This window comes from Zingiber officinale, chromosome 9B (genome assembly GCF_018446385.1).
Source record: "Zingiber officinale cultivar Zhangliang chromosome 9B, Zo_v1.1, whole genome shotgun sequence".
Lineage (NCBI taxonomy): Eukaryota > Viridiplantae > Streptophyta > Magnoliopsida > Zingiberales > Zingiberaceae > Zingiber > Zingiber officinale.
In genome coordinates, this window is record NC_056003.1 from 36,899,014 (window position 1) to 36,912,708 (window position 13,695).

The 13,695-nt window shown below is 43.8% G+C and overlaps 1 protein-coding gene across 1 annotated transcript; it reads right to left on the reverse strand.

Moving 5' to 3' along the window:
• Positions 1 to 1,704: 1,704 nt before the first annotated feature.
• LOC122022935 lies at positions 1,705 to 4,506 on the reverse strand. Its single transcript, XM_042581039.1, has 6 exons — positions 4,258 to 4,506; positions 4,032 to 4,176; positions 2,833 to 3,344; positions 2,548 to 2,679; positions 2,233 to 2,484; positions 1,705 to 2,118 (listed from the first exon to the last, which is right to left on the reverse strand). Exons 1-6 carry the CDS (start codon positions 4,504 to 4,506, stop codon positions 1,705 to 1,707), a joined length of 1,704 nt encoding a protein of 567 aa, XP_042436973.1.
• Between the last annotated feature and the right edge of the window lie 9,189 nt (positions 4,507 to 13,695).

A 13,695-nucleotide genomic window follows, 5' to 3' on the forward strand; every position in this document is an offset into this window, starting at 1 on the left:
TGAAAGCTGAACTGTCACAAGCTCGTTTTGGCCTTTCTGGAGTTACCTCAGCTCTGGAAATATACAGGGTGGGCAAAACTGAACGCTGCAGGCTGAGTCGGGAAGCCTACCTCCACTCCCGAGAGTTTGGGGTCCAGGTTGGGGATCGCCTCGTGACCACCATAGCTTATGGTGCGGCAGGGGCCATGAGACAACTGTATGAACAAGGATATTTTGGGTATAGTCCCCCTGTTAATTTCTTAGATCATCGTCGTATTTTGGATGAAATACCCGACGAAATTTTTTCTGCTTTTAAGTGATTTGTACTTGTACATTGTGTAAATTGAACTATGCTACGCCTAATGCTATGTCCCACTTCTTGTTATGAGTCCAAAATAAGCTTGATGAATTACAAAGATGTAACAATCCTAACCAAGCAGTCATTTGTACTGACCGGGTGGTATGTTCCCGACCTGCTCTATCCTACCTCAGCCCTGTATTTATAGAGACCAAGCTTTGCCAACAATGGAGTTGTCTATGTGCGGTACGACCGAAGGTAGTTAGTGCTCCTGGGCCGTTCTAGATTCCTACCTCAGTCATCCTGCAGGTAGTACGCACCTGATGCCAACTTTTTAATAATTTTGTAGGGCATATCCCATTGAGGTGCTAGCTTAGCTACATCTCCCATGGGTTTCACTCGCTTCTAGACCAGGTCCCCTTCTCCGAAAAAGTGAGGAACCACCTTCCTATCATAATTCTGCCTCATCCTCTGTCGATAAGCAATTAGCCGGGCTGTCGTTCGCTCGCGAGTTTCGCTAATGAGGTCCAGCTCTGCCAGTCGTCGCTCGGCGTTTTCCTCGTCGTATAGCATTCTCCTAGTTGAAGGTACCCCGACCTCCACGGGTACCACTGCTTCACTACCGTAGACCAGGTGAAACGGAGTTAGGCTTGTGCTCTCCCGGGGTGTTGTACGATAGGTCCATAGAATACTTTGCAACTCTTCCACCCAATCTCCTCCGATATGATCCAACTTAACCTTTAATCCATGCACAATCTCCCGGTTAATAACCTCTGTCTGCCCATTACTTTATGGATACACTACAGAGGTGAAGGCATGAGTAATTCCGAACCCCTGACATGGGCCTGGATCTTCCGACCTTGAAACTGCCTTCCATTATCTGAGACCAGCTTATGGGATATGTCGAATCTGCATAGAATGTTCCTCCATAAAAATTGAATAACCGCTCTCTCGGTAATCTTGGCCAGAGCTTCGGCTTCCACCCACTTGGAAAAGTAGTCCACGGCCACTAGTAAGAATCGCCTTTGACCAGATGCCATAGGAAAGGGTCTGACAATGTCCATACCCCACTGATCGAAGGGGCAAGAAATTATAGAGGTCTTTAGTGTCGAGGTGGGCATATGCGTCAGATTTTGATGTTTCTGGCAAGACAGGCAAATGTTCACCAGTTGTTGAGCATCCCTCTATAAAGTGGGCTAGAAATATCTGGCCAACAGTACCTTACGAGCTAGCGTTCGGCCTCTAGCATGATTGCCACAACATCCCAAGTGCATTTCTCTCAAGACTTGATTTGCCTCTTCCATGCTTACACACTTGAGTAAAGGCCTGGAAAATGCCCGCTTATATAATTGATCCCCTATCAAGGTGTAAGCATGGGTCGTTTTCCTGACTAGTCGTGCTTGTTCCAGGTCTGTTGGCAGAGTACCTTATTGAAGATAGCTAATCATCGGTGCTCTCTGATCAATAATCTCATCCCTGTTATTCTGTAAATCTATCTGGATTATGAGAAAGGTCTGTGCTATTGATTTGTCCAGTACCCATGTTGTCAGAGAACTGGCCATTTTGGCTAACTCGTCAGCTCGACCATTCTCTGCTCTAGGAATCTTGATCACCGTGACCTCCTTGAATTCTTCTTTCATCTTCTCATAAGCCTCCCGATATACTTGCAGCTTGTCGCTGTTGATCTCAAAGTTGCCGGTTACTTGCTGAGTTACTAATTGGGAGTCTGAATAAATGATAACTCGGGAAGCTCCCACATGCCGGGCTGCCTGCAGCCTTGCTAATAAAGCCTCATATTCTGCCTCATTATTAGTAGCTCTGAAATTTAATCGTACAGCTAGCTGCAAGATGTCTTCTTGAGGGGATATCAAAAGAACTCCGATGCCACTCCCCTGACGTGTGGCCGATCCATCCACATATACTTTTCAAGTTTCTTCTGAATCTGCTTGATGTACCTCGGTCAAGAAATCAGCTAAGGCTTGTGCCTTAATAGCTGTGCAAGGTTGATAGGTGATATTGTACTCTCCCAATTCGGTCATCCACTTGATACGCCGGCCAGCAACTTCCATGTTGGTAAGAGCTTTATCCATAGTGCTGTTAGTCAGGACCATGATGGGATGTGCTAGAAAATATGGTCTTAGACACCGAGCCATAAGCACTAATCCATAGACCAACTTTTCCAGAGTTGTGTATCGAGACTCAACTCCCTTTAATAGATGACTGAAAAAATACACTGGTCATTATACATTGTCTTGTTCTTTCACTAATACCGCCCCCACGACCTCAGGGGTAACAAATAGGTAGACCCAGAGCGGTTCTCTGGTGACAGGCTTGAATAAAGAAGGCAAGGTCTCCAAATACTTCTTCAACTCTTTAAAAGCCCGCGTGCACTCCTCGTCCCACTGGAATTTAGAAGCTTTCCAGAGTATTTTAAAGAAGGGTGCTGCCTTGTCTGCTGATCAGGAGATAAATCTAGACAGGGCTATTATCCTGCCTATCAACTTCTGAGCCTCCTTCAAGTTTTGGGAGGCCTTCATGTCTCGGAGTGCTTGGACCTTTTCGGGGTTGGCTTCAATCCCCCGCTCAGTGACGAGATACCCCAAGAACTTTCCTCCTTTGGCCCCAAATAAATATTTGAAGGGATTTAATTTCAACCCATATTGTCGCAGGGTGCCACAAGTCTCCTCCACATCATCTATCAGATTTGCGACTAGGGGAGATTTGATGAGTATGTCGTCTCCATAGACTTCCACATTGCACCCGGCCTGCTCTCGGAAGATCTTGTCCATCATCCTTTGATACGTAGCCCCAGCATTCCTGAGCCCGAAAGGCATGACAGTGTAGCAGAAAGTACCATCTGTCGTGATAAAACTAACCTTCTCTTGATCTTCCACGGCCAGGGGGATTTGATGGTACCCCTGATAAGCATCTAGCATGCATATTCTTTCACAACCGGCAGTTGAATCTACTAACTGATCAATTCTGGGTAGGGGATAACAATCTTTAGGGCTGGCACGATTGAGATCCTTGAAGTCTATGCAGACTCTCCACTTATTGTTGGTCTTTGCTACAAAGACCACATTGGAAATCCAGGACGGGAATTGTACTTCTCGAATGTGTCCTGCTTTCCTGAGCTGGTCTACTTCAGCTCTGATAATTTTATTCTGGTCGGCCGAGAAATTTCTCTTCTTCTGCTTGATAGGCCGAGCGTCAGGCAAGAGGTGTAGCTTATGTTCTGCTACTTCGGGCTTGACCCCTGGTAGCTCTTCAGTGGACCAAGCGAAGATATCTCTGTTGCGGGTCAAGCATTGGATCATATCTTCTTTAAGCTTGGGTGGTAGATTGCCAGCCATACGGGTGAGACTCTCAGGGCACTCAGGATATAGCTAGACTTTCTCCCAGGGGATGTGCTCTTCTGCTATAGGCATAGGCTCCTCCTGAATGGCATGAACGACCCCATCCTGAGTCCTCTACGCCTTGCGAGCCTCTACCTTGACCATGTTGATATAGCATCGCCGAGAGACTCGCTGCTCCCCTCTAACTTCCCCGACCTGCTCTCCCACGGGAAACTTAATTTTCTGGTGGAAAGTGGAAACAGCTACTCTGAACTCGTGCAGAGCGGGTCGTCCCTGGATGACATTGTAGGAGGAGGGAGAGTCTACTACAATGAAGGTGCTCCTCCTGGTTCTTACTAGTGGCTTGCTTCCCAAGGATATGACCAATTTGATCTGGCCCATGGGTTTTACTTCATTGCCAGTAAAACCATATAAAGAAGTGGCTACCGGCTGGAACTCACTGGCGTCTATCTGCATCTCTTCAAAAGCAGACCTGAACAATATGTTGACAGAGCTCCCAGTGTCAACGAAGACTCGAGCCACCCGACTATTGCCTATGACAGCCTTGATAATGAGGGCATCGTCATGGGATAGCTCTAATCCCTCCAGGTCCTATGGCCCAAAACTGATGACAGGGCCAGCAACCTGCTCCCGGCTGCATCCCACAGTAAGGATCTCCAACCGGCGCTCATGGGATTTACGTGCCCTACCTGAATCTCCATCGGTGGGTCCCCAAGAGATCATGCCAATGTCTCGGATGGCCGCGTTGCCCCTGTTCTCGACCTCACGAGCTTCTCCTGGCTCCCCAGCGTGCCCTTGCTGCAGCATGTTAGGTCCTCCCTGATCTACTCGGGGTCTCACTATTTGTCCCGCCGAGTTGCGTCTCTCCGCCATTATTCTTTGGACCTGAGGAGCCAGCTCTGGAGGTGGCAGCCCCAACTCAGCAACACGATGGGTGCCTCAAGCGAATTGCACACAATCGCTGGTGGCATGCGTGTGCGACCGGTGGTAAGTACAGTAACGCGGTCCCCAAGGCCCAGGTTGGGGGACCTGGACTGCAGCTATACGCGGGCCCCGCCGAAAGTCCTGACCGAGAGGGAAGGTAGGTCGGGCTTCCCGACCACGCGAGAGAGGTTGAGCAGGCGGTTGAGGTGCTCTTCTTTCCGGTCTATTAGTAGATGGACGCAGTTTATCTGCCTTCCTTCTCGCCGCCTGTGCTTCCTCCACGTTAATGTAGCTGGCCGCCTTCTCCAGCATCTCATCAAAATTCCTTACGGGATTTCTGATGAGGTCTCTAAAGAACTCTCTCTCAGTCAGCCCATGGGAGAAGGCACTCATAAGTATTTCGGATTTAGCCGAGGGAACGTCTTGAGCCACTTGATTAAAACGCTTGATATAACTTCTCAGTGGCTCGGCGGACCCTTGCTTGAGAGCGAACAAGCATTGGTTAGTTTTTTGGTACTTCCTGCTATTGGCAAAATGGTGCAGGAACACAATTTTGAAATCTGAGAAATAGGTGATGGACCCATGTGGCAGTCCATCGAACCATTTTTGGGCAGAGCCCGATAAGGTATTCAGGAATACCCGCCACTTAACGACATCGTTGTATTGATGTAGCAGAGCCTCATTTCTAAACTTGCGAAGGTGGTCTTCAGGGTCCTTGCTGCCATCATATTCCCCAATAGCAGGGGGTCGATACCCTTTGGGTAGCCTTTCCTCTAATATTTTGGAAGAGAAGGGCGCCTTCTCTTCTGGCTCCATCCGACGCTGTTCGCGGAGGACTGTAGCCTTCCTCTTCTTCGAATCTTTAGGAAATGAACTTTCAGCCACAGAAACTTGGGGTTGCTCCTTGTGACTGTAGTATCCAGGCTCCGGTTGATAATACCCCAGGCCGGGCTCCCTATAAAAGGCAGGAGGAAATTCCAGAGGTTGTTTTCTCTTGGAACACAGGCCCGAAGCGTGAGCCGGTTCTTTGGAAACCTCAGGTAGCTTCCGTGGTCGGGAGGCAGTAGTTTGTTTCTTTTTAGAGGTCGCCTGCTTCTTGGCCTCCTTGAAGAGTTCGTACTCTCCAGCGGTCATGGTCACGTTGATTCTGCCAGAATCCTCCATCTTCACGTTCCGAAGCAGGTAGTTATGTTTCCCACAGACGGCGCCAAATTTGATCCCGTTCGGAAGCTGAGTCGGATGGAGGCGGGCCCCGCTATCCTCGAGGTTGACGAAAAGTCGTTGCGAAGCTTGGTCGATCTGGCACTCGCCGGAAGGGCTTACACGATCAGATGACGGGGGGTGATGATGGAGATGATGAAGTAAGGACCCTGCACACACTCAGACAAGCCGCCTTACATTAGAGACCAAGAACTAAGGAAAAAGTCCCTGGGTCAGGCCCTCCGACACTCAAGTCAGGTACTTTTTCCCCATAAATACAGTGAAAGGATGAAAAGTAAGAGATGAATGCGAAAAGATGAGGGAGTGTACCTGCGTAAGGGACAAAGACTCCCTTTTTATACTGCAATGGGTGCTTCTAGAATCTGACGGGTGTTAGGAAATGTCAGATGTCAGACTTTGTCTGGCGGTGAATGACACATGGCGTCCTCCTATAAGTCTAGGAAGGAATCAGAGGGCAGTGAGCTCCAGACCGTTAGCATATTTCTGACAGGTAGTGATTATTCCCTGACAGGTTGTTATGATTCCCTGGCTTGCTTGTCGTGTAGTGTATGCTTGCCCCGATCTCTTAACCCTGGACTGGGTCTCTATGACTGTCGGCTTCGATTTGTGGGTGTAGACCTACATTTCCTAACCTGCATTTGCCGCTTCCCAAATCCAGACCTGTGTGTCCATCCCTGTCATGCGTGCCCTGTCCTGTGAATTCTTGACCTGCCTTACCTTGTAAGTCGTGACCCGTAAGCCTTAGTTTAATTCCGCTTATCCTGTCTTGTATGCCTTGACCCGTGTTTCCTATCCTACAGGCCTTCCGAATTCATACTTGATATGTACGCCTTGATCCTCATATCCTGACCTATACGCCTTGATCCTCATATCCTGACCTGTACGCCTTGATCCCCATATCCTGACCTATAGGCCTTGATCCATATATCACCTATCCTGCTCTGCGAGTCTTATCCTATAGAGATCCCGACCTGTACGTCCCGTAGATCCCGACATGTGCATACTGATCCGTGTTCCCTGACCTGTGAGCCTTAGTCCACTTATCTCGATCTGTATGTCTTTGATCCGCCTATCCTGCTTTAAGAACCTTGGATTGCCTATTCCGACTTGTACACTTTGATTTGTGTATCCTGTGCCGCAAGTCTATGAATCCTGACCTGTAATCCTTGGTTTGCCTGTCCCAACCTGTATGCGTTGGTCTAGTTGCCCAGTACCACAAGTCTATGAATCTTGACCTGTAATTCTTGGTTTGCCGGTCCTGACCTGTACGCGTTGGTCCATGTGCCCGGTACCTTCAGTCTATAAATCTTGACCTGTAATCCTTAGTTTGCATGTCCTGACCTGTACGCGTTGGTCCATGTGCCCGGTACCTCACGTCTATAAATCCTGACCTATAATCCTTGGTTTGCCTGTCCCGACCTGTACGCGTTGGTCCATGTACCCGACCTGTACACTTTATCTGGGTATCCCGACCCATAAATCCGTACATCCTGACCTGTATGTCCCACCTTCTGAGTTCCTACTTTGACATGTAGGCTTAACTCCCGCCTGCCCCCTGTGCCTGACCAGGACCTTCCTATGGCTTAGCCCTTTGAGCTCCACGTAGGTCAGACTTTTGACCTCCACTTAGGCTGGACTTTTGACCACCATGTAAGTTTGACTTCTGACCGTCACGTGAGCTTGACTTTTGATTGCCCCGTGGGCTTGACTTCTGACCGCCCCGAGGGCTTGACTTCCGACCACGTCCTCTTTCCGAACCCACTATCATGCACCGTATCAAATATTAATTTGAATTATACAAGATTTCAACTGTATCTTGTGTAATGTATAATGCTATAATCTAAGTTGAAAAAAGATTTCGTACATATATTATATTAGTTTTTTTTAATGATAATTTAGTTATCCTATTCTAATAATGTAATTAATTCTAGAAGTGATAAATTCGACTCTATAAAAATTTTCTATTAGTGGTAAGGATAAATTAAGAAATATAGATAAATCCTAATGGATGGCTAGCATTATAACTTTTTCAAACTGCCTAAGTGTAATATATCCTAGGTGAGATTTGGACACTTCTGATCTAAAAACTCATTCTATCTTTTATCATTGCATCATAGTCCTGACCTATATTATATTATATTAGTTATGAAAATATTGTTAGGAGATTTTGTGTAATCGTCCTCGGGTCAAGGTTGATCAAGTTGACTAAACTCGAGGAGATTCGAGCTTGAGTTTCGATATTTGGACAATATGTGAGAAGAGGTTAAGTATGTTAAGGTTGACTAGATACTTGATAATATATGAGAGAGAAGTAAAGTAAATCATGGAGGACCTGATGCTTGATTGGGAAAGTCCAACCTACGGTTAGGTAAAGGAAAGTCCAAGTTGTTCAAGGAGGATCACACTTGATGATCAGAAGTCTAACGAAAAGTTGGCAAAAAGAAAGTCCAAATGGGTCAAGGTTGACTGGACACTTGGCAGTCGTAAATCCAACAAGGAGTTGGCATGAACTGAGGAAGTTTCTGTTGGGACCTTGATCACCGGCTAGATGGGAGGGAGATGAATAGACGGTCATCCACTTCGTTTGCTTTCCTATACTTATTAGTGTATCGGAAATACACACAACCAAATATGAAAGCTAACCCTAGAGACAAGAAGAAAGAAAACAAACCCTAACACGTTTGTTTATGTGGTTAAGAGATGATGCTCCTACTTCACGGTTGTTTGTAAAGTGGACGATCCCTTAATCCGTTGGTGGATTAGTCCCCAAAACTCTGGCTAGCTCAATCTTCCTTATCGGTGGAGAAATTTCACCATAAACTCAATCAAGAACTCTTTGATTGGTCTAAACTTTGGAGACTCTAGTAGGGGTTAATCACCTCTAATTTTGTCATCCAAGCCAACCAATCTGAGTTCCATTATATAGAGTTTGGGAGGAAACACTTAAGCTGTGTTTTTGCTACCAATTGACTGTCATACTTACCAGTCGACTGACCTCTATGAAATTCTACCATTGCAACCTAACGGCTCAATTCCAGTCGATTGATCACCATGGATCAGTCGACTAGTCTTCATGGGTTGAGCGAATAGAGACATTTTGTTCGCTCCTAGTCGACTACCCAGTTGACTAGAATAGTTTATTAGTAACCCTAGAACCACAAACCCTGGAGTTTCATTCTGGATTTTCTAGATTTTAACCACCAGTTGACTGGTAAATCCTAACTTAGGGTTTTATCCCCAAGTACAATAACTCATATACTCGTCCTCAGCCGCACAATCTTGACCTTTCCTTCTAGACTCCTCCACCAGTCTTGTGCCCCTTGAATGCTTTCCTATCATTCACTTTTTACTTTCAAGAGCTTCCTTCATCCTTGTTCTTGTTATCAGGTCTTCCTTTGATAGCATAACCTTGACCTTGCCATCTAGCCTCCTCCATCAGCCTTACATCCCTCGGATGTTTTCCCATCCTTCACGCCTTACCTTAAGAGCTTATTTTGTCCTTGTCCTTATTGTCAGGTCATCCTTTGCCAAGACATACTTGGACTTACACAACCAAGCCTTAAGCTTGAACTTATACCGCCAAGACTCTCATGCTTGGACTTCACCTTTGCTAAGATCACACTTGGACTTTTCTTTGCACCTGTCACCTACATACTCAATAGCGCATATCAAATATAAATGCAAACCCTAACTTAAACCTCTTTATCCAAACATCAAAAACTAAGGGTACACCGATTGCTCTAACAATCTCTCCCTTTTTGATATTTCACAATTGTTTAAGTTATGGAAACAAATAATGCAATACATATATAAATAAATATGTAATCTATTCATGCATATGCAATAAAACATAATCCTTGGCTCCCCCTTCACCTAAGCCCTCCCTTGAGCTAGGATTCCTTGCAAAAATATTTAGAATTCCACTTAAACCCTAAACTTCTCTCCTTTTGTCATACATCAAAAAGAGCTCCAACAATATTCCAATTATTGGACTCTTATATATCTAATGACCATAATCATCATATATTAATACCTCATATGATTACATATATGTATATAATTCTTTTGGTCATTTTCTATTACTAAAAATACTTTCGGACTCTCAATCGACTGTCCTAGTCCCCAGTCTATGGCTCTTATTGAATCAACCTCACAGAGACATTTTATATTTAATAAACAATGTTATCATTCGACTGGCTTCTGATTGTAGTTGACTGACATCAAAATTTCAACCTAAATATATTTTTAAACCTAATTTCAGAAATGCACCAAAAATTTTCTAAACCTCTAAAAATTCTTAAATTTTATAAAGAAGTCTGTTTTACCATTATCTACTTGAGAAAAATAGAATTAAACATTAATTCATCACAACTCCTAAGATAGATATAAATTTAAAACTATCTAAATGATTTAATTAAATGTTGACCTAAAGTCCTAGTTTTGACTTCCTTTTAATGTATCTGTCGATACTAAATTATAATGCATCCCTAGTATTAGTTTATATGACATCTATACATCTTAAATCAATTTTCATACTATATAAATCTCATTTCATATTTTTCATGCATGAATCTCATCCCAATTGTGCCAACCAACTAGTTCAGAGACTCAAGTCCATCTCTAAACCCTTTGGTACATTTTATAACCCATCTAGAATCCCAAGTAACGTCCACTTGAGATCCATTGACCATGAGTCCAAAATTGACTCTTTGAACTCCCCCTAGAGCTCTTAACCCTAGTCACCTTCCTAGGTGACTCATCTATTATGTCTAGACCATAAGGATGAAACTCTAGTGACAATTGACATAACCACCATACTCTCTTAACCTTAAGCACCTTGTCTTTAGTTAATTTCTCCTTGTTCTTAACCTTGGATGATTTATCCTTGGTTGAATTTTCCTTGAATTTCTTCTCATTTCCATAGTTATATGCAACCCTTGCATATATATTTTCTTTGACCTTAGAGATTTCTCCCTTGCCATTAGCACGTGCAATCATTACATGTGTCCTTTCGTTGGTCTTAGGGGATGATGATGGGTATCTCTAATCTGATCTATCACCATTAGGTCTTTGACTATCCAATACTAAATCCAAACTCTTAGATTAAATATTGAATCTTTATAGGGTTTTTTTCTAACCCCTCAAGCCTTGACTTTAAGGTTTGATTTTCTAATTCTAGGTTTCTTACCCTAGAATTAACCTGTCCATCATGGGCATTCTTAGACCTACCCTTCCTAGGCATGTGTCTCATCTTCTTGGATTAATGCCTAGATTTTCCATCACCTTCCTCTCCTTAGGCAAAGTGGGTTGTTTTTGTTAGGTCTAAACTTTGGATTTAATTTCCTAGGGTTATCAACCATGTTAACCCTATTCCTATCATGGTATCTAAATCCAAAATTATGCATGGGTAAATAAATGACATTGTTATTTCTAGCATGCATATCCCTAGAACTTGAATTAACATTCAAATTAAAATTCAAGTTAGGGTTTACCTTTTACTTACCATTGGAGCTCCCACTTGACATGAGCATCCACACGGCTTCTTTCACTTCCTCCATTGCTTCATCCACTCCCTCTTCTTGAGCAATTCCTCCTTGGACATTTTGTGTGGTAGTGTCTCTGTTCACCACATATGAAGCACACTATGTGCATCTTCTCCTTCTTATTCATACAACTCAAATTATATTCTAAATGAATTGAATTGAGTTTAGGAGTTATCTCTTTTCCTTTATGATCGAAAGACACCTACTCTTGTAGTATCCCATTTTACCACACTCAAAACACTTGATGTGGTTCTTCCCGCTCTTCTCGATAGAGGCAGTTGAGAGTTATGCTTCCAAGACATCTTCACTTGTCTTAGACTTTTCTTCCTCCCTTGAAGATGTGGACGATTTTACTTCTCTCCTCGAAGACATGGATGATTCCACTTCTTCCTCCTCTTCGGATGTTGAGCATGTTTTAACATCCGATTAGTCCTTCTCCTCATCTTGGACCAATGAGCTCTTCTCCTTGAGCTCCTTCACTTGTTGAATTTGTGTAGAATTTTCATGAAGAGCAATCACTTTTCTCCATGACTCATGAGCACACTTGTACTCACCTACATAATATAACACATTAGGAGGCTATAAATTTATTAAAATTATTATTACCTCCATATTTGTCTCCAATTATTATTCCCTTTGCTCCTTGATCCAATACCATGGTCAGAGACGCTTTCCCTTCTTGTCCGTCAAAGCTTCAAAAGGTTCCTCCAATGTTATCCAATGGTTCAAATCCATTTGGAACCATGTTTCTAAGTGCTTCCTCCAATACTAGAAGTCTTCGTGCTTGTATAGAGCTGGAATTTAGATGTCCCATCCTAGTGCTCCTTTTGATTCCATTGCGATACCACTTGTTGGTATCAGACAATTTATAAAAATAGCAGCCTTCTTCCTCTAGCGCTTGCTCCTTTTGGCGGTTAGTCCTTCACTGACAAGAGTGGGTGTTCGTTTGCTTTCTTATACTTGTTAACGTGACGAAAATATACACAAACAAATATGAAAGCTAACTCTAGAGACAAGAAGAAAAAAAAGCAAACCCTAATACGTTTGTTTTTGTGGTTCAGAGATGATACTTCTACTCCACGGTTGTCCGTAAGGTAGACGATCCCTTAATCTGTTAGTGGATTAATCCCCAGAACTCCGGCTAGCTCAATCCTCCTTATCGGCGGAGAAACCTTACTACAAACTCGATCAAGAACTCTTGGATTACTCTAAGCTTTGGAGACTCTATTAGGGGTTAACCACCTCTAATTTTGTCACCAAGCTAGCCAATCCGAGTTCCATTATATAGATCTTGGGAAAAAACACCCAACTTGTATTTCCGCCACCAGTTGACTATCATACTTACCAATCGACTGGACTATGTGGAATTTGACCGTTACAACTTAACGACTCGATTCCATTCGACTACTCACCATAGATCAGTCAACTAGTCTTCATGAACTGAGCAAACAGAAGTATTTTATTCTCTCCCAATCGACTTGTAACCCTAGAACCATAAACACTTAAATTCTATTCCGAGTTTGCTGGTTCTCAACTACTAGTCGACTGAGACATATACCAGTCAACTGGTAAACCCTAACTTAGGGTTTTACCTGTAGGATCGGTGACGTGCTAGAGGGGGGGTGAATAACACTTGTGAATTTTTCACTCATTTCAGAAAACACGGAATAAACACAGTGGAATAAAGAACAAGTAAAATAAAAGCAATGCTAACACAATTTCTTTTACTTGGTTCGGAGCCTATGACGACTCCTACTCCAAGGCTCGCGATCGTTGATCACTTTCGTTCGGCAATCACTATAGATTTGAAAAGGCTTTACAAATATTCAAGTATAAGTATTAACAAAAACAAAGTGTACCGACAATAAATGATCAGTAGTTCGTTGATTGTTGGAGCAACAGTTAGCCATTGTTGAGTTGTTTCGAAGCAGCGCACACGTAAGAATATGGTTCTAAATGTGTTCTTTGAAGCTGATGGTCGACCCTCCTTTTATAGCTAAGCCAGACTTGATCCAGATCCACTAATCTCGGGATCAGTCTTTGACCCGAAGCTGATTGATCGACTGATCTAGGTGTTCAGTTGACCAAACCCTCTGAACCTGCCCAACTTTTCATCCACATGCTTCTGCTCAGATAAGAGTCTTTATTCGGTCGACTGATCCTTACATTCGGTCGACCGATCTCGCCGACGATCTCTAACTTATATGATCTGATCAACCCAGTCTAAAGATAATCCACGTTCGGTAGACTAAACCTCCCTGTTCAGTCGACCAATCCCCTAGTCAATACTTCACTGCGAGCTGGAATCTGATCTGTTCACTCAGTGGTTTGATAGACCGATCCAAAGGTTCAGTTGACCGATAAAGGCCGACTC

Bases quoted from the DNA above. Each gene is read 5' to 3' on its own strand.
- LOC122022935 (XM_042581039.1), bottom strand. From the start codon at position 4,506: ATGGCGGAGAGACGCAACTCGGCGGGACAAATAGTGAGACCCCGAGTA. The intron at 4,177-4,257 runs GTTGCTGGCCCT...CTCATTATCAAG, and splicing joins TGGGATGCAGCCGGGAGCAG to GCTGTCATAGGCAATAGTCG. The intron at 2,680-2,832 runs GTCCAAGCACTC...TCTAAATTCCAG, and splicing joins TTGAAGCCAACCCCGAAAAG to TGGGACGAGGAGTGCACGCG.